At 43.3% G+C, this 21,496-nt stretch overlaps 1 protein-coding gene across 2 annotated transcripts in view; it reads left to right on the top strand.

Moving 5' to 3' along the window:
• Window positions 1-6,375: 6,375 nt before the first annotated feature.
• The window catches only part of CDK13 (cyclin dependent kinase 13), a 55,667-nt gene continuing 40,546 nt past the window's right edge, over window positions 6,376-21,496 (top strand). For both annotated transcript variants that reach the window (XM_084621184.1, XM_084621185.1), the window contains exons 1-2: window positions 6,376-7,701; window positions 19,225-19,845. In XM_084621184.1, coding sequence (XP_084477310.1) covers window positions 6,512-7,701; window positions 19,225-19,845 — 1,811 coding nt within the window. In that variant the 5' untranslated portion in view covers window positions 6,376-6,511. The remainder of the gene's footprint in view (window positions 7,702-19,224; window positions 19,846-21,496) is intronic.

Here is a 21,496-nt window from a genome sequence, read left to right as displayed (position 1 = left end):
GGTGATATTTTCATCCTCTGGACAGATGACCTAAACCCCTTCATAGACATCCATCACAACTTCAACCACCCACCCATCTCCCTCATCCATCAAACTCCCTCTAGAACACTCCCACGCAACATCAACTTCCAGAACTTAACGGTCAGCTTCAACAATTGAACCCTATAGACAACTATACACAAGAAACCTGTAAATAACCAATTATTGCCCAAGTGGCTAACGATGCGGGGAGATGGAGTTTGTTAATCCTCAGTTTGAGGTAAAATTAATGAATGTCCCTCCCAGAATTTTGTTTGTCCTGAGGCATCTCCCTATTTCTATTCCTCTATTTTTTTTTTAAAAATTCACTAATATTTTCCAGAATTTCCATTTGGGGTACAGGTAAGAAACCTAGACAGGCTCTGAACAAATTATAGGTCCCCCTATCTCTGGGAGGATTTCATTTTCCCAACTTGGAAAATTAGATCTCTTTTTTGTTAAACCAGGCATTTTGTGGGTTCGATTTACCAAGAATTGGTACACCCTCTCCCCGTTTCAGGCATTGTAGGATCAAATTATTATAGATTTGATGGCTCCAGAACACCCACACTAACAGCTGTGACACAAGCTTGGTCAAACTTGCGTGTGGAATTCTGCTTCCCTCCATTCTTCCACATCAAGGGGGCCCTATGGAATAATCCAATCCTTAAAAGTGGTGGAAGAACCTTGATGTGAACAGATTGAATGGAGAGGAATTATGACGGTTGTGCACCTAACCTACAACTTAAACCATCTGTAGATCTTCCGCCACAATTTGGCTTTTCCTGCTCCAGAGCATGGAAATATCTTCAGGTAAAAGGCATTTACTTATGAATGTCGTTGGACCAAATGCACTGGGAACGCCAGAACCTTTATTACTTTGGAGGAAAATGTCCTGGATTTACTCAGCTATCGGTATCCTTTTACAATTTTCTGGTCCATAAAAATCTGCCAAAGATTGATAATGTATGACTTCCTTGGAATAGAGATTTGGATACACAACCATCTCCAACCTAATGGAATACAATTGTATCTAATGTTTAAAAAGCAACTATGAGTTAGAGAGTATGGCTTATTCACCAAAAGACACTTTTTCGAATATACTGGCCCCCACATTGGGTAATGGTAATGGGCAAATAAAGGCTGACTGCTGTTGGAAACTTAACTTCTTCAGTCCTACATTACCTCATATGTTTTGGGTTGCCCTGGTATCAAGAATTTCTGATATGAAGTGACTCAAAAGACCAATTTAATATTTGATATTAATTTGGAGCCCTCCCACTTAATGTTCACTCTTGGATATATTCCTGATACATGAAAGATTACCTGATAACAAAGCAGCGTGGTTTCAATGTGCAGCTTTGGTTGCTTAAAAAAAAATAAAAATAAAAAAAAATCCTGCAAAAATGGAAAAGTTGTTCCCCACCAAGTATTCATGCCTGGCTCAGTGATACAGCTGACCTTGCAGCTAATAAATGACTGGCATTATGCAGAAAGGGAATGCCTGAAAAACTGAAAACAATTAAGCTGACCTTTTAGAGGTCTACGATTAACATGGACCCTGAGGATAGATGTTGTTTCCCTTCCCCTCCCTTTATCTACTTTCTGTATTGTAATGATTCTTATATTTTGGTATGTGTATTAATAAAACCCATTGATCACTAAACACTCATTTTCACAGATTCAGTAATCACACCAGACCAACAGATTTCCTAGTGTTTTGCAACCAGGCATTCAAATACCACAGAATATGCTCGGAGGAAAAAATCCAGGAGACATACCTTAACACACTTAGAACCGCCTTCACTACACCAGGATACTCCATCAGAGCAGCACATTGATTCATGGAATGGGTCCCCCAAATACTCCGCTTCAACGCAGGGGAAAAACTACTCCCCCCCACCTTTAGTCGTCACCATCCACCCCACACTGGAACCCATACGGGCTATCATCAAACAAGTACAATCCATACTCAATAGGGACCACTTCTAGAAAGGCAAAAAACAAAACAAAACATGTTTCTGCAATCCCCACTTCTGGCCTCCAAACAACCCCCCAGCCTTGCCAAGCTCATCATCAGAAGCAAGATCCCTACAAACCAGGACACACCAAGTCAAAGTGGCATCAGCCAATGCCAGAACAACAGATGCAAAACCTGAAGCCATATCTCCACTGCTACAATGAGGAACACACCCCACAACACACCTTTCACCACGTGTGGTGTACCTCGTCCAGTGCACTAAATACCCCAGTAACAACTATGTGGGTAACAAGACAATCACTATGCTCTTGAATGACCACTACAGCTTATGTTGGCATAACCTGTGTCATTCAAAAGGGTGAAAATCACCCCCCAAGAGATATAAGACACACCGAAACAAGCGCCGGTGTGGACAGCACTGTGTCAGTGTGAGAGTTTCTTCTGCCAGCATAGCTACTGATGCTCATGGGGGCTGAAGTAGTTAAACTGACAGGAGAACTCTCCCCCATTGGTTTAGAGTGGCTATATTAAAGAGCTTACAAAGGCACAGCTGCACCACTGTAAAATCTCTAGTGGATTATGCTCATTACAATACACAAACCTCCTTTGTCATATGACTGCAGAGATATTAACTGCCCACTTTGCCTTGAATGGTCTATTCCATGTGTGCTACCTCCTTATTAAGCTTAACAATCTGTCTCTCACCCATCTTGTCTCTCTAATATCTTGGGACCAACACAGCTACAAAAACACTGCATACATAAAACTACTAGTTTCAGAGTAACAGCCGTGTTAGTCTGTATTCGCAAAAAGAAAAGGAGTACTTGTGGCACCTTAGAGACTAACCAACCTACTTGAGCACAAGCTTTCGTGAGCCACAGCTCACCTCATCGGACACGGCTCACGAAAGCTTGTGCTCAAGTAGGTTGGTTAGTCTCTAAGGTGCCACAAGTACTCCTTTTCTTTTTATAAAACTACTAGGACACTTAAGGCTGCCAGCTATTAAGAGCTGAAGGGAAATGCTTGACCTATATCTTCCCCCAAACATACTTTTTAAACTTTGTTGCTTGCATGTATACACCACCACAGCTTTGATTTCATACGAAACACTGTAGCACCATCAATATCTATTTTAGAAGTCAAGGTTGCAATGCCCAAGTGTTCCAAAATCATGAGGCAGACCCCAGATTTAAGATATGATTTTAAACCAAAGAGTTTTAAAAATAATACCTAATTCTACTTATTTTCTGGTTTTTATGCCTTTAGGACTTAAGTTTTCAATATTTTTCTACTGCAACACAAAGGTTAAACAAATCTACTCTAAAGAACACTAAGATACACAGGACCTGAACAACTGGTGCTTAAGACAATCACCAAATACTTGCAACAATCATGATAGTCACCAGAACTGGAAAAAACCTAAGGCACTTCTGTTTATATTAAAAGAAAAGGAGGACTTGTGGCACCTTCGAGACGAACAAATTTATTTGAGCATAAGCTTTCATGAGCTACAGCTCACTTCATGGGATGCATTCAGCGGAAAATACAGTGGGGAGATTTTATATACACAGAACATGAAACATTGAGTGTTACCATACACACTGTAAGGAGAGTGATCAGGTAAGGTGAGCTATTACCAGCAGGAGAGGAAAAAAAACCTTTTGTAGTGATAATCAAGGTGGGCCATTTCCAGCAGTTGACAAGAACACGTGAGGAACAGTAGGGCGGGGGTGGGGGTAATAAACATGGGGAAGTAATTCTACTTTGTGTAAGGACACATCCACTCCCAGTCTTTATTCAAACCTAATGTAACGGTGTCCAGTTTGCAAATTAATTCCAATTCAGCAGTCTCTCGTTGGAGTCTGTTTTTGAAATTTTTTTGTTGAAGAATTGCCACTTTTAGGTCTGTAATCGAGTGACCAGAGAGATGGAAGTGTTCTCCGACTGGCTTTTGAACGTTATAATTCTTGACATCTGATTTGTGTCCATTTATTCTTTTACGTAGAGATTGTCCAGTTTGGCCAATGTACATGGTAGAGGGGCATTGCTGGCACATGATAGCATATATCACATTGGTAGATGTACAGGTGAACGAGCCTTTGATAGTGTGGCTGATGTGATTAGGCCCTGTGATGGTATCTATTCAGGGGACACAGTTGGCAATGGGCTTTGTTGCAAGGATAGGTTCCTGGGATAGTGTTTTTGGTGTGTGGTTGCTGGTGAGTATTTGCTTCAGGTTGCACTCTCACAGATCTTGGGAGACAGGCCAGTCCTTGCATACAGACAGCCCCCGAACCTGAAGCAAATACTCCCCAACAACCATGCACCACACAACAAAAACACTAACCCAGGAACCTATCCTTGCAACAAAGCCCATTGCCAACTGTCCACATGTCCCCTGAATAGATACCATCATAGGGCATAATCACATCAGCCACACTATCAGAGACCATCATGTGCCAGCAATGCCCCTCTGCCATTGGTCAAACCAGACAGTCTCTACGTAAAAGAATAAATGGACACAAATCAGAGGTCAAGAATTATAACATTCAAAAACCAGTCGGAGAACACTTCAATCTCTCTGGTCACTCGATTACAGACCTAAAAGTAGCAATTCTTCAACAAAAAAACTTCAAAAACAGACTCCAACGAGAGACTGCTGAATTGGAAATAATTTGCAAACTGGACACCATTACGTTCGGCTTGAATAAAGACTGGGAGTGGATGTGTCATTACACAAAGTAAAATTATTTCCCCATGTTTATTCTCCCCTGCCCCCGCCCTACTGTTCCTCACACTTTCTTGTCAACTGCTGGAACTGGCCCATCTTGATGATCACTACAAAAGGTTTTTTTTCCTCTCCTGCTGGTAATAGCTCACCTTACCTGATCACTCTCCTTACAGTGTGCTTGGTAACACCAATTGTTTCGTGTTCTCTGTGTATATAAAATCTCCCCACTGTATTTTCCACTGCATCCGATGAAGTGAGCTGTAGCTCACGAAAGCTTATGCTCGTATGAATTTGTTAGTCTCTTAAGGTCACAAGTACTCCTTTTCTTTTTGTGGATACAGACTAACACGGCTGCTACTCTGAAACCTGTGTTTATATTGAAAATTTAAGGACAGACATTGTTAATACAGATAATTTAATGCCTCTGTTAAGTGGCGTCATCTCCCTGCTTATGGTAATGAGAACGCATGGCCCTGTCCCAGTCCCACTGACTTAAAACACAACGCACCAGGTGCCGGATTTCTCCCCCGCTTTTTTTTTTACCATCGGCTGAGTGAGCAGGGAAACGTGTAGGAGGCGGCTCTTGTGCAAATGGAGCCCGCGGGCCTGGGCCAGGGATTACAGTGCTGGCTACGCTCGGGCACTTGGCGGCTTGTCTCACGGCCTCAGCTTTCGAGCCGCGTGGGCGCGCACGAGGCTCCGGGCTCGAGAACGTGACCCGCGGCCAGCGACCCGCATTGCGTTACCCCGAACCGCCCCCCGCGGCCGTTCAAACACGCAGGGTGGACAACGCCGCACGCGGCGCGAGGGCCTGCCCCGTACCCAGCGCCGCCGCCGTCTGCCGCCCGGGATGGGCGCCACAGGCCCGGGCCTGCAGCCAGAACCACGGCGGGAGGAGGAGCCGCTTTCCCTCCAGGGCGAATCCTCCTCGGGACCAGCAGCGACGACGCCGCGCCCCCGCCCGGAAACTCTCGGATAACCTTTCACCTCTCAAAGCGGAAGCTGCTAAAACCCTTCCCCGCGCCGTCGGCGCAGAAGCGGATTGGGCTCTCCACCCGGCCGGAAGTCACGCGTGAAATCTTCCGGTCGTGACGTTCAGGGGAGTCTCTCGCGTGGTATCGATCGTCTCCCGGCCGGCGGCGGGCAGAAGGCTTGCGCTCGTGAGCACCCCGCCCTCCCTGGGCGATACGCGCGTGCGCAGTGTGCGCCGTGTCCCCTGTGTGTGTGTGTGTGTGTGTGTCAGTCGCACAGCGCGGAGGCCTCTCGATCGCTGCCCGGCTGCGAGCGACGGAGGCAGCGGGATCGAGCCGCCGGGAGTGCGCGTGGCTGGGACACCTACGGCGCGACATTGACCCTCGGACTCAAGGAGGAGCCGGGGGTGGGGGGGCAGCGCGGCCCGCAGGCGCCGCCGGAGCGGCCGAGAGAGGCGAGCCGCCGCCGGAGGAGGAGGAGGCGCGGGCCGGGATGGAGTGAGGAGGCCGCCGTGAGACTCTTCCGTGTTGCGGGGACAGTGGGAGGCCGGGCCCACGAGCCTCCGGGCTCGTTGGTGACTGAGACCCCCCCCCAGCCCCACCCCCCGCTGCTGCGGGGCGGCCCGAGCGCGGGGGTCGCGCGGCCCGATGTGAGGCGCGGCCGGGCGGGCGGCGCGGTCTGTGAGGCGGGCGGCGGGGCCGGGGTCTGTCTGTGCGCGGCGCGGTGTCTCCATGGCGCCGGCAGCGCCCTGAAGGCGGCGGCAGCGGGTTCGTAGGCCGCGTCCTAGTCCTCGGCCTTGAGTGATCTCGATGCCGAGCACCTCGGACGCGGCGCCAGCTGGAGGGAGCGGGGGAAGCCGGGGCTGGGGCGGCTCGGCAGCGGTGGAGGCGCCGGCGGACAAGAAGCGGCTGCATCACCGGAGACGGAAGCGCTTCGCGGCCCAGCCGCAGCCTCCCGCTCCGCCGCCGCCGGCTCCTCACCCGCTGCTGTTTCCGCTCCTGCAGCCGCCGCTCCTGCAGCCGCCGCTGCCGCCGCAGTCTCTGCTGTTCCTGGCGGCCACCAGCGCCTCCTCCTGCTGCGGGGACGGGGGGGAGCGGAAGCGGCCCCGGGGCAAGCGGCGCTCGGGGTCCCGGCACAAGCGGCGTCGGGGCCGCGGGGGAGGCGCAGGGGGCGGCGCCCAGGAGCCGGAGAAGCGGCGCGGTAGCGGGGGGCTGAGCACTCTGGTGGAGGAGTACGACGACGTGAGCTCTCAGTCCGAGGGGCTGGTGGGAAGCGGAGCGGCCGGACCAAGCGGGGCGGGGAGCGGCGGGGGAAGCCCGGCCTCCTCCTCCGGCGGAGGGAGCCAGCGGCCCCGGGGGGAGTCGGAGCGGAGCAGCCGGCCGCGCCGGGAACATCGCGGCAGCAGCGGCCGCTCCAGAGAGCGGCACCGGGAGCACCGCAGGCGGGGGGAGGAGAAGCAGCAGGAGGGGGCGGCGGTGGCCAGGGGGGGAGCCGAGGCCTCCTCTTCCTCCTCCAAGTCCCGCAGCCGCCACAATCAGACCGGGGGCCAGGACCGGGAGGGCCCCAAGAGCAGCAGTGGCGGCGGCAGCGACGGCCGCAGGAAGGGCCCGGCCGCCTCCCCCGGCACTGGCAGGAAGGAGCGGGAGGGCAAAGCGCACAAGAGCCGGACTAAAGCGGCCAAGGAGCCGCCCTCGGCCTACAAGGACCCGCCGAAGGCTTATCGGGAGGATAAGGCCGAGCCTAGGGCCTACAGGCGGCAACGTTCGTCCCCTAGCCCCGGCCGGGACGACAGCCCCCCGTCGCACAGGGCCTCCCAGAGCCAGAGGAGCCGCAAATCGCCCAGCCCCATCGGCGGGCGCTCCCCCCTCAGCCCCTACAGCCGCCGCCGATCCCCTAGCTACAGCCGGCACAGCTCGTACGAACGCGGTGGGGATGTGTCGCCCAGCCCCTACGGCAGCAGCTGGCGCCGCTCCCGGAGCCCCTACAGCCCCACTGTCAGGTGAGTTGATGTTGGAGGTATGATGCTGTGTGTATGTCTACAGAGAAGAGTGATGGGGGCGGGAGGGGGGTTGTATCCTAGGGGCGTGAGGGATGCTTTGGCCTGAATAACTTGGGTGGGGAAACGGGGAGATTTATATCTAATATAGAAAAAAAATCCGTGGCTTTGTCTTCTCCCATCCTATTGGGGAGAAGGCGGGGAAGAGACTATGATATACTAAAATCACCCTCCTGCCTTGCCCCCGGAGCAGGGAAGAGACCATAATGTAATAAAGTGGACCTGTCACTTCTACTCCTTTTTCTCTTGTAGAGAAGAGCGATTGTAAAGGTAAAATCTCCCATGTGTGGGGGGGCATGGTTATAAACTTCCCATTATAATGTTATCTGGAGTGGGAAATCACCATCCACCACTGTGGGTGAGAACTCTGGGGTCTGTTAAATGTTGTAATCAGCAGATTTCCCTCATAAGCATCCTGTTCCTATCTAACCCCAGAGATAGATAAATGTTAAATTCTTTTATAGCTTAGTTCTTCTTTTAGCACTGAGTTAGTTAAAAATTAAATTGAATAAAGTATGGGTCATTTAGTGTTTGTACTTGTGTAATTTATTAGTGCAAGCCAATTGTTTTAGTAGAAAAAGAGGCAATATTAAATGCTGCAAAGGAATTATGCATATTTCACTAAGTGCTTATTTTTTTTAAAAAAATGATGCTTAGGTCCTTATCCTGCAAAGATTTACTATTGTGTTTAACTGCATGCACTGCAAGTAGTTCCACTGACATCACTGGGCACTTGTAGTGCAAAAAGTTACATGTGTGTATTTTGGCAGGGTCAGGGTCTTACTCTGCTTAATGTATATGCTAACTTGATGGCTAAGTTTTTTGGTTTTTGTGATGCAGAAAAAAATGCCTTCAGTAATGGCTGAGTATTGTCAAGTAGAGTTATCTACCTTTTGGATTTGTATTTATTAACAACTTGTTTTTAATTAACTGGATTTTTGTGAGGGCTATGTGTTTGGCCTGTGCATATTTCCAAAAAAAGAACTATATTTGTAATAAAAGAATCTTGTGATGGTCTTGGATCAATACTTTATGCACCAGTTTGTAACAACTGTAAGATAAATAAAGTTATTCAGGTTCTAAAAATATTTATATTTTTAAGTTTTACCACTCCATTGACAAGAATTCCGTCGACTCCATGAAAAACAATTTCATGCTTCCTCTGATGGTTCCGTGTCAGTTAACGCTTTGACCAGCACTCATTGAAAATGGTGCATGTTCTCTGAGCCATCCTGCCATTCTACTGAGGCTTGTCAGTAAAATCCACTTTCTGGATGGGCACTAAATTTTGAAGTGGTTGAGTAACACAATTTGTATCCTGTATTATGTTGGGAGATAAAAGAAAGATGTTTTTTAAAAATAAGATGTATTTGAAGTTGCAATTGTGAAACATCTTAGTAAACTTCAGAACATTTCAAAACAGGAAAAAGTATTTATAATCTGAACAAGAACAATCATTCAGATGAAAAGTAGTTGTCATTTAAGAGTGTTATAATTGGTTAAAGAAACGTTTTTTAAAATGGTCATGATTTAAGAAAACAATTGGATTTAGGAAATATTGATTGAATTAAGAATTGCTGAGTTACAAGCTGATGTGTGCACTGAGTGGAATTCTTTGACAATATTCCTGTCATGAATTGCCATAGTATGCCACGGGGTTTTACCTAAGGAGTTGCCATATTTGATACAATTAGTAGTTCATCCCCTCCAGTGTTTTGTTTTTAAAAAAAACCAAACAGTTGCCAGTAAGAAACGCTTTAGAGGAAGGTGCATGAAACCTTGTAGTGGACAATTACAGAACAAAGTGGGCTTTTGGTTTGAAGTATGAGAGTTTCTATCCCTTAAATTAAAAAAAATATCTAATATAAATGTCTGAATTGCAAATCTGATGGCTTGTTTTCCAGAATTTCTCTGACTTTTTCTCCAGTTAATCTGTGATTTCTGTCCAATCTCTTACTATATACAGAGATACTTCTGTATTTACTAATTTCCCTAACAGATGTCATCTTTCTGACTTGCTGGAGGAGTTGGGGAAGCCAATGGGAGACTGCATTTATAGAGACATTGAGGGAGGAAAGGATAGCCTTCTGATTAGGGTCGGACCTAGGAGATCTGGGTTAAATTCCATGTTCTGCAGTTGACCATGGCTTGGTCATATATGCTCTTTTTGACTGTTTCTTGTCTGTAAAATGGGGATGATACTTCCAAAGTGGATGTGAAGATAAATTCATTAATGCTTGTGCAGTGCTCAGATGCTATGATGATAAAGGGCCACAGAAGTTCTTGGGTATACTTGAGTCATCCTCAGCACCTGCTTGCTTTTCCATCAGCTCCTGTTTTAACTAAACCTCCCCAAAAGTATTAATTTTCCGTACTGGGGGTTCTTTGCCTTTAACACACAATAGGTCTGTAGCTTGAACTTTGTCTTCAATTCATCCCTCTCTAAAATGTCGCATATAGGGCATGTCTAAATCTTTCAATTTCTCCCTGCGCAGCATCTGTAATATCTGGCTTTTCCTTTTTGTCATCATTACTAAAACTCACATTCAGGCCTCCATTACTCATGTCTTAGCTATTGCTCCTCTCTGGCCTTGATATATCCTATTTTGCCCCATTTATATGCATTCAAAATGCTGCTCTAAACATCATTTTGTTTGCCTGTTGCTGGGGCAGAATATAGTGTATTTTCCATGCTTCTGTTCTTAAATCTATCTTTCATATTGAGGATTAATAATGGCCAACCTGGGAAGGCCTTTTCTCACACATGGAATAGAGGTTTCAGTTTGGGTCTTATCTAAACAAGAAAATTGAACCATTTTAACTTTGTTTAAGCCCCTGTGTACACATCTTTATTTTAGTTGGAGTGGCTTATTTCAATTTAATTTAAACTGATACCTAATCAGCTAAATGAAAATAAGTCTGGTTTAAACCAAAATAAGTGTCCATATAAACTTTTGTACCAGTGTAACTAAATCAGTTTAAAATTGCATATTCCTTGTGTAGACAGAGTCTAAAAGTTTTACGGTCTTGGCCAAGGGGATACGAGGCTTCTTAAGTTGGTTGCTGGAGCAGTTGGGCCAGCCAGTGGCAGAACAGGCCACAGTATTGATAGGGAGGTTTTAAGAGCTGTCTCATTGAGATGTTTCTAAAACAGCTATTATTTGGGGCCGGGCTTTTCAAAGGGGACTATGGGAGTTAACCACCCAAATCACCTTGAAAGATAGAAATTAAGATCGATCCACTCCAGTGCATTGTTACTTTTGAGAGTATACCTTGAATATGTATATCAGTTACCAGTCCATCCCACTCACAAATCTCTGGGAGTCTGGATATATAGTCTGTTCAGTGTCCAACTTGCTTTATGGGAAAAGGTATGAAGAGAAATTTCACTGTTTTGAAGGTATCCCTGGTGTGGGCATATCAGAAAATTCTGGGTGGTTTTCATCTGCCCCAATATAAATATTATGCACTAGTTTATATATTTTCATTTTATGGGGCATTTTTGGAATTATGTAAATAAAATTGAAGCTTATAATATGAATCTTGAATCAGTTAATGTTGTGCATTTCTTAGTCTGGTGCACAAATGAATGATGCTTTGCCACATAAGTTGGAAGGGTTTGCTGCATAGCTTGGGCCATAGTTGCATGGACAAGTGTAATGCTTTCATGAGGGCATCAGCTTCTTAGGGCATGTACGTTCTTGACCTGTACGATATAAAGCAGTGGTTCTCAAATTTCATTGTACTGTGACCCCCTTCTGACAACAAAAATTATTACATGACCCTAGGAGGGCAACTGAAGCCTGAGAGTGGGCCTGCTGCCCTGGGTGAGGGGCCTATAACCTGAGCTCCACTGTCCAGGGCTGAAACCAAAGCCTGAGCCCCGCCAAAGCCTGAGGGTTCGGCTTTGGCCCCCAGCACTTCTAACACCAGCTGTGGCGACCCCATTAAAACAGGGTCGTGACCCGCTTTGGGGTCCTGATACTCAGTTTGAGAACCGCTGGTATAAAGTCTTCATTCTGATCTCGTGTCTAGGTGTAATGGTGTTATGATAGTAAGCTCACCTTTCTCTGGCTTCTAGTCTGTTTCCTAATGGTAATGCCCTAGAACTGCAAAGAATGTGCTTGCAGTAACGCTACATTGCTGTCTGACTGTAGCAATTTTGGTATCTAGGGACAGTGAAAATGAAGATAATGTGAATAAACTTTTACAGTGCTTTAGGTATTTTGTCTTCAAGGCTTGGAAAAAGGATTACGTACTTTTTCAGCTAGATGACTGAACTTCCCAGCCAAAAGCTTTATATAAAATATTGGGGATGGAGAAGAAACTTATGAGGACCAGGGACACAACAGCTCCAATGACTTCACTAGGGTATAACTTAAATATGCAGCAGCAGTGTGAAACTGACATGATACTTGTCTGCTCACAGAGTTCTGAATTGCAATTGTGAAATTGACTAGTATCTTGTCACTTTCAACCTGTTGCTGCTTGCAGGTGAGCTCTGAGCATCCACAGACATTGGATCAGTTTACCTATGGTTCACACCTGGAACTTCATCTTTGCAACCATAAGGGCTAGAAATTTAGTTTTCATTAAAAACCTTAAATTCTACAGATGCTGTTTAAGCTCCATCACTTGCCAGTGAAAACTTTCAACTCATTGCCAATGACTAGGTGAATTGATTTTTCAAGACCTGTTGTTCTTGGTCTGAATGAGATCAGTTTTAGTGTGTCTTTGCTGGGGTGGGAGACAAATGAACATCAGCTATTAAGATATTACTTGAAATAATTGGTAGTGTTGCTTATGTTTTTCTTTTGTCTATATTAACAGAGTTATTCTGTAGGAACTGATTGCATATTTAAGATAATAGAAGAATGAGGATATAAGGTATTTCTGTAGCAACTAGATTGAATTTTGAACAGTGTAGTACAAAAATATGTTATATTAACAAAACCATATTGTGACAAACTTTTCATATCTGTATTAGAGTATTTAAACTTTCTCTAGTAACTGATTCTGATGTGTTTTACAAAGCATGGAATTGTAAGACCAGATCAAATAGCTTCCCATGACTTCGCTCAGGTAATCCAGGTCATTGTAAACTGTGTGATCACACTTTCAACTCACATAATCTAATATGTGTATAATTATTTTATTTCACACTTAGGTACAGGTACTAATGTGTTTGAATATTTCATACAATTAAAATAAATGGATGTTTATATTGGGAATATTACATACAGGTGATTGCACCAGACCTTTGGTGTTGTACTGGCTATAGACAAAATTAAAGGAATGTGATTTTTTTTTTAGCCTAGATGTTTTTCTGTTTGAAGGATGGGGTATTCTAAAAATAATACTTGATATTAAAGTTCTCTTTAGAACTGAGCTTTCCTCAAAAAACTTAAAATTTAAAACTACAATTTTTTTAAGATAGGGAATGGAAGAGCTTTTAAAAGTTCTGAATGTTTGTTCTTTTACCTAATTTATATCTATCTGATGTATATTAAGGACCTCTGTCATTGTGGTGTGAGTTCTGAATTCCATATTTAAGATTTACATCGTTACTTGTAATGGACTTAGGTTTTTACCTCTCATTTGTTCAGTGGCTCTCTTTTTTTGTTCTTTTTCCTTATCTTTGCTTATTATGGGACGGATTTTTGCAAAGCAGTTAATTTTGCAAAGCATTCTGAAAACAGGCCTGAGGTCAGTCTAATCTCTGCTGGTAAATAATTCCATAAGCAAGGGCTCTCTAGTGAGGACACATTAGTTATAAAATTAAATTAAGGAAAAAAATAAAATTACGAAATTTCAAAGTTAGCCAACATTCCTGATTTTTTTTAGACTTGCTAATAACTTCAAAATATTGAAGGAATAGAATTTGAATATCTGAATAAAATTAAGACATGTGGCACTTACTCAAATAGCAGTACTAAACAGCTATTTTTTTGTATAGCTGATGCAATGCGAATGTAGACATTGAACTAAAAACTGGACTAAAGGAAAAACATGATTAATCGTGTATCACATGAGAGAAAATTTGTCCTATCATAGGCAAGGAGAATTAATCTTAAATTTGCTTATTAATGCACAGAGAGAATTTAGGCTAAAATTATAATTAACCAGAATGTCCTGTCACTGACGGTTCAAATTACTGAGTGATGATATGGGTATATAGTATCTTGGGAGACTTAAGGTAAAAGTCAATTGATTACATTTATAGATCTACCTTTTCAAATATTTTTAAAAGGACAGATAATTACATACACTGGAAGACCATGGTGCTTGTATGCTATTTGCTAGGGTTGAGCTGTAGATTCCATTTTAACCTGCTCCCCTTGTTTCAGTTACTGATAACTTTCTCAAACATATTCTTGTGATGATCTCTGAGGTATTACATCTTGGCCTAAAGATGAATATTTTATTAAGGAATTGGGAAAAATCAGTTCAGCTGTTTTTGAACTCTGCAAATATTGGGGGAAAAAATCCTGATGAAGTTCTGATTTAAAATGTTTGCTCTTGCGTAATTCAAACAGCTGAAAGTCAACACTTCAAACTTGGCTTTCTCTTGAATGTCTAATTAAAAGGAAAAACCATAAAGGTTTAAACAAAATCTTGTAAGTGTTTTAAAAGGTTATGAACAGTGAAAGCTAGCATTTTTTGCTTATGAGTTTTTAAATTTTTGTTTTTCTGACATGCTACTAGTCTGTGTTAACAATGGTGATATGCCTCTAAAGTACTTAATCCTCTTTTTAATAAAAGGGGGTGGGGATGGGAAAGTGTGATGCAACAAAGAACTCAAGTATTCCAATCAAGAAATTCACAAACTTAAGATTCCAGCTATAAAATTCTCACTCGGTACATACACGAGGTTATTTCTGCATAATGTGTTGCTGTTTTTTTTTCATTCCATACCTTTAAAATATTTTATACAATGTAGCAATTAATGTTGCATTATAAACTAACTTATGGAGTTTTCTGACTTCAGTGTTCTTGATTATTCAAATGTTACATTAACTTTTTGCATTCTTAAATACACTAGGTGTTGATGCAACTTGTATAATTAACACTGAAGGTATAACAGAACCCTTGAAGATCAGTTTCGTGGTAGTTTTGTGGCATGCATCTGACAAAATCCAGTGTCCAAAATAGTAGCTTGTTGTGAAAGTTTTTCAGTAGTTAAGCAGAGATAAAGTGACAACCAGTCTGTTTTGAAAAATTTAAGAAGTTAAGCAAAAGTTGTTAAATCATGCTTAAAAATACAGTGCTTTACCCTATTTGCTAATCTGTGACAGCATTACCCAAAACCATGCTGGATTTGGTGGTTTTGGAGAAAGCCCTTTGCTGCTGTTCCTTTCGCTCTTGTCATTTATGCTATGTTTTGTGTCTTTCCCTTTTTCTGCTTTCTCTTTGTGTTTAGCAGCAGTACTATATATTTAACCTCTTTCAGAGAGAAACCAATATACCCTAGTTTCACTCCTAGTATGTTCTTCTGCAGCTGGCTCCAGAAAAACATGTAGTCAGGTGTCAAGAACTCCTATCTCGTTTGTCTGTTTCTCTCCATCTATAAAATAGTATTTGTGGTCCTTGTCTACTTCAGAAAGTGTTGTATGAATTTTTGTAGTGTTTTGAAAAGTATAGTGCTATATAAATGCTAAAAATTAGGTGTGAAGTGCTGCTGTGCTGTAGCAATGCAGCGTGCCCTTTGTTGGGTGCATCTGTGGAACAATTAATAAGTAAATATGACAAAGGTGCCTGTGTGTGTGGACAAACACCAAACAATGTCAGCTACTGGGCATAATCATGGAAAATTGAAACAGACTGATGGATATAAAGCTAGGATTTTTTAAAATTGTTTTCCATTCACAGTTCCCTCTTAAAAATCTAGCATTATGGCAACTCCATTCAGTTGAGGAGGACAGGATGTGGTACTTAAGTCTTGTACTGCCTCTACTCTCCCCAGACTGGGCCAAAGATGCTTTTTAAATTCTTCAATATTTAATGCAACAGATATTTAAAATATAGTTCCTTAGGTAAAATAAAAAATAAATGTAGAAATTTATGACTAAACACAAACCATCCAGGGCAAATATGTGTAAGATGGGGCAATATATAAGTGGCAGTAGTCTTTGAAGAACTGAGCAGACTTCTGATATAAGCACTGTTAAGAAGTCAGGTGCTTGTCCTGGTGTCCACTAACATTTAGAGTACACAACTGATATTTACCAGAAAGATTCTTTTAAAAGAAACACGTTATCTGGACATCATATGTTTTATAACTTTGTGACGTGATCTTTCTTTAAGCTAAGGTGTAGCCTCTGAATAATGTTAAAACCAGTTGGTATATGCTTGAGACAAATTCTTCCCTCAGTTGGGAAAATGGAGTTCTGTACACTAATCTGAGGGCAGAGTGTTGTTCCTGAAAGGTAACCTGTAAAGGGAAAAAATTGTGCTTGTGCCCTCTTTCTTTCCTTTGGGGTATTTTTCCTTTCCTACTTGTCTATTTTTCTTTTGTTAGGCATTCAGATCCAGTCTAGGCTGTTAGTTTGTTATGGCTAGTAAACTAAGGAAATGATGAAATTACCAGCCAAAAGAGTAGATAGAAGTTAAGTATTTGAAAGAGGAAGAGTATTTTAGTCAGACTGTTTAAAAACTGTTTTTGATTAGCACCAATGAAACCATCTTTCATTCTAGTGTAGGCAAGTTTCTAGAAGTACTCCAGGAAAACTGGAGAATGCAAGACTTGACACTTACATTTCCAAGGTCAAAAACAAGCAGGAAAAAGTGTGTGTGTGGGGGGGGATACAACAAAAACTTACAGGCATACATAATACCGGGGGGGAGAAACCACCAGTTCAGTATATCAAAATATTTTGCTGTCCATTTTGGTTCTGTCTTGCCTTTTATTAAAAGTAGAAAACATTCTCCTAAGGCACAGAAATGTAAGTGACTTTCCCAAGGTCAGCAACTAAATTATAGAGTAAGGAAAAGAACCCAAGTCTCCAGACTCCAAGCACTGTGTTTAGTTCACTAAACCACTGCTTCCATTAAAAGTTAGTTAGAAGTATTTTCCTTAAATTTTTTATGTGCCAGAGCTGCAACACACTTATCTGAAAAAGTGCATTTTACATAATTATTTCAGTGTCAATTGGAAATGCTGTAGAGTACAGTGATTTCCTCCTCTCCCCTTGCCCCCCCCCCCCCCGTTTTCTTCCTTTCTGACCTCTTCTCATTCTGCCAGAGGGTTCTGTAAAACCAAACCTTCTGTCTGGCACAGAAGTGAATTATGTTAAATATACCTAGTTTCTGAGAAGTATCTTGGGGAAAAGATTTTGGTTGATTTGCTGTGTTTTGAACTGTTAAATTGTTCTGACATATCTAATGAAATATAGCTCCATATAGCCACTAGTTTCAGTTTTAGTTTATAGCATATCGCAGAAGTCCTACTTAATCTAAACGTGCTATCAACCTGTTTATATCAGTGAAATCTTGATATTTCAATAGCAAGGGTTGAAAAACCCTACTTTTCTCATACAAGATTCATGTTTCTCTTTTGGAAATTAGCCAATACATATGTAATAGCATCTTCTCTATTTTAATACTATATAACACAAGATCAACTTATCTGAAGCACATATATGTATATGTATATAAATAAAATATATTCTGTACAGTCAGAATCAAATTAGCTGGTACTTTTCAAACACATGAAACATTCCAAGAACATTCATGATATTTGTTTTCCTTGTTTTAGCTGCCAGTTCTTACATGTTGTCTGGTTATATTTGTTATGAGCTGAAGTGTACAGCACACTGAGAACTCTGATCCTTACTATTCTAGCATATTTTTTTTTAACCCAGATAAATGGACTCACTGAAATAACATTTTCTTCAGGAATGATCTAGTCAAGAAAAATAGAATTACAGTATAGTTCCACTAAACTGAAGTTAGAACAATTGTGGATATGGTGAATATATTTGGAGACAGATATGCATAGTGGAATAAAGTGGATGAAGAAACACTTTCATAAATTTTCATGGACTAGTAATAGGTTAGGGTACTTTATTTATTTGTTACTCATAGCAGCCATTTTTTAACACCTGTGTTTAAATTGGCAATTTGTCTCTAGTAGTTTGCAACAAAAAACTAAATCAAAACTACTAGGCAAGTCGAACTATGGAATCTATTGAATGAGTAAAGTAAAAATGTATGTGAACTGGTATCTTTCTCAGTGGCTTCAAACAATTGCTGAGCTTTCTCTGTAACTACCAACATTCTCTCTCTTGGATATTTTTCCCTCCTGGGCACTTGCAAATGTGTGTCCTGTTCTGTTCTCTGCACATGTGCAGAAATCCAGATTAGTGACATTATTTTCTTCTCCCCTGCTGCTCTTCTTTTTCTGCAATGTAAATAAATAACATACTGTAGCGTGACAGCTTGTGAGTTATTACACATGCTTATGCTGAGTTGTAGGGGATATGCAGGGAGAATTATCTGTCTAAAAAAAAAAGTATAGACTGTCTTACAAAAATGCATTAATACAGCATTATGCTTATATCATTATGTCCTCAGAAATGAAAGTTGATTGCTGTCTTTCAGTCTGCTTCTTTGTGCGCAGCTCATCACAATAGTTTCTAACTATGTATTCAGTAGTATTTCTCAAATACAAGGTAATGATAAAAAGTTACTGCAACAATAGTTATACCAGACATTTTTATAAGGCAGCAAATTCACAAATTGAGGTTCCTACAGCAATATTACTTCATCTTCATAAATACTGCTTTCTCTTCCTCTTTTTCTTCTTTAGGTGTATAACTTAATATTTCAGTTTGCTAAATATGTACTAGAAACATTAACAAGAGGTACAAAATTGCAGAATTATCGTTGCTGTAGTTCCATAACTTTTTTCCTAACTGTCAACAAAGCAATTTTTTATCCTCATATTTATGTAGTTTTTTTAAAATAGTTGTATGTGTTGTTTAGTATCAAGTTATTTCTATCAACAAGCAAAGAACAGCTCTGACACTGAGGGAGGAAATGAACAGCTGATCAGAAGGCATGCAATGTCTTTTCTGACAAGTTTCAGAGTAGCAGCCGTGTTAGTCTGTATTCGCAAAAAGAAAAGTACTCCTTTTCTTTTTGCGAATGTCTTTTCTGTGTTTATATTTTTGTGATTTCCCAATGACTTTTTACAAAGGAGCTCTGCTAAAAAAGATTCATAATATAGTCTGAGGTCCTGTGTGGTTATGTCTGTGCCATTGATATTGTATTCAGGGATACAGTTCTTATTGTTTCTGAAAGTCTTTCCATATGGGTTTTATTTAGATGCATGTTCACCCTTTAAACATAGTAATGGCAATGATGGTGCTTGCAAAAGCTATTCTAGTAATAAGGAAGGCAGGTTATATAAAAGACATTCTTTATTTTTAAACCTAAATTGACCAAATCTTTACTATTTTGAAGCAGGAGATCAGCAAAATCCCGAAGCAGAAGCCCTTACTCATCAAGACGCTCAAGGTCTCGCAGCAGACACAGATTATCTAGGTCCAGAAGTCGTCACTCGAGTATTTCTCCTAGCACACTGACTCTGAAAAGTAGCCTGGCTGCTGAGTTGAACAAGAACAAAAAAGCAAGAGCTGCAGAGGCAGCCAAAGCCAATGCAAAAATTTCAAACACCTCTACGCCTACTAAGGGAAACACTGACACTGGTGTGAGTGCACCTCAAACAAACAATGTGAAAGATCTGAAGAAAATAAAAACTGAGCATACATCTTCTCCTACAAGTGGTTCAACTTTGAAAAATGACAAAGCAAAAGCAAAGGTCTCTGTTCAGGAGACAAAGGTGGAAAATAACTTGATTGTAGACAAAGTGGCTAAACAGAAAGCAGCAGCAGCAGCAGTAGTAGCAGTAAAAGAGAATAAATCGGCTGCCGTGAAGCAGCAACCAGTCACTGTAAAAGAGAAAAACAAACCACATACACCAAATGTAGGAGCCAAGGAGAAAGATAGAAATGTTGCACTACTAACCTCCACGCTGCCACCCTTGCCTTTCCCTCCCATGCTGCCTGAAGATACAGATACTGACAGGTGAGTATATACATTCATGTATATTTTTAAAGAAATAAAAACCTGCACAATTGCATAGGTCTGATCAAAGCTCCACTTTAGGCCAGTGGTTCTCAAAGCCAGTCCACCGCTTGTTCATGGAAAGCCCCTGGCGGGCCGGACCGGTTTGTTTACCTGCTGCGTCCACAGGTTCCGCCGATCGCGGCTCCCACTGGCTGCGGTTCGCCGCTCCGCGCCAGTGGGGGCTGTGGGAAGCAGCGCGGGCCAAGGGACATGCTGGCTGCCCTTCTCTGGGAGGAAGTTTGGGGGCTGGGGGTGTGTGGGGAGGGGGGTGCAGGTTCTGGGAGGGAGTTTGGGGGCGGGAGGGGAGTGCAGGCTCTGGGAGGGGGGTTCAAGGGTGCGGCGCTTACCTGGGATCTAAGGTGAGGCAGGTTGGGGGGCCTCTGTGTGCTGCTGCCCCCAAGCACCGCCCCCAGAACTTCTTACTGGCTGCAGGAGCGCTAGGGGTGGGGGGCAGCACATGGAGGCAGAGCCCCGCCCTGCTCTGGGGCTGCAGGGAGGGGCTGGCAGCCCTGGAGTGAACAGGCAGACGCCACTCAGCTCCACTGCACTGCCGGGGCCCCTGGGGGGCCAAGGGAGAGACCCGGTCCCAAAACTGCTGGAGTCCTGTGGGCCACACTGGGGAGGTTCGCAGGCCGCAGGTGGCCCGTGGGCTGGGAGTTTGAGACGCCTGCTTTAAGGGGTTAGCAACATTGTAAGCACTTGCAATGGTAATGAGCACTGGTTTTAGCAAGTAAAGCACCTAGCAGTTCATCTTTGAAGTGAATATGAACTAGGACAATATTTTATGTCCATAGTGAAGTATTTTTAGGTCCTAAAAACGTTATGGAACTTGGACCATATTAGACTTTTTTTTAGCTCCGAGATAGAAACCTTATCAGCATTAGAAAATTGTTAAATTGTAGCTTGTTGCACTTTTCCTCTGATTTCTGGGCAATATTAAGTCTAGAGAGCCTGTTACCAATACCACACTTTCATAGGCTATGTGATTAAAACGTTAGGGTTTTCAGCTGGCCCTTAGCTTATAAATGAAGATTTTAAGAAATTAGTGCCGAAAAAAAAAAAAGTCAGCATGTGAAGGCATCCGTCTTAATATTCCCAGCGTTGAAGCTGCAGTGACAACATGATTTCAAGATTTCATGCAACTGTGCAAAGACACTGCTTTGCCCTCCCTGCTCTAGTGGTTTAAGGCCTGTCAGGGCTTGCAACCCGGGCCACAGGATTGCCAGCCCCGTGGCACAGCGGGGCCTGCCCTTGCCCCGCACTGCTCCCGGAAGCAGCTGGCAGCATGCCCCTGGGGGAGGGTAGTCAGAGGGCTCCGTGTGTTGCCCTTGCCTGCAGGCATGTCCCCTGCAGCTCACGTTGGCCAGGAACGGGGAACCGTGGCCAATGGGAGCTTTGAGGGTGGTACCCATGGCGAGGGCAGCGTGCGGCAGAGCCGCCTGCCCCACCTCACCTCTGGGAGCCATTGCCGGACATGCTGGCCACTTCTGGGAGCAGTGTGGGGCCAGGGCAGTCAGGGAGCCCTCTGCGTGCTGTTGCCACCCCGGAGCCACTTGAAGTAAGCTGGGCTGGAGCCTGGTTCCCTGAACCCTTCCTGCACCCCACACCC

The sequence above is a fragment of the Lepidochelys olivacea genome (genome assembly GCF_965140295.1).
Source record: "Lepidochelys olivacea isolate rLepOli2 genome assembly, chromosome: 2".
In the NCBI taxonomy this organism is placed as follows: domain Eukaryota; kingdom Metazoa; phylum Chordata; order Testudines; family Cheloniidae; genus Lepidochelys; species Lepidochelys olivacea.
The sequence above is the reverse complement of the archived record's forward strand: the minus strand, read 5'-3'. Positions and strand labels throughout refer to the sequence as shown.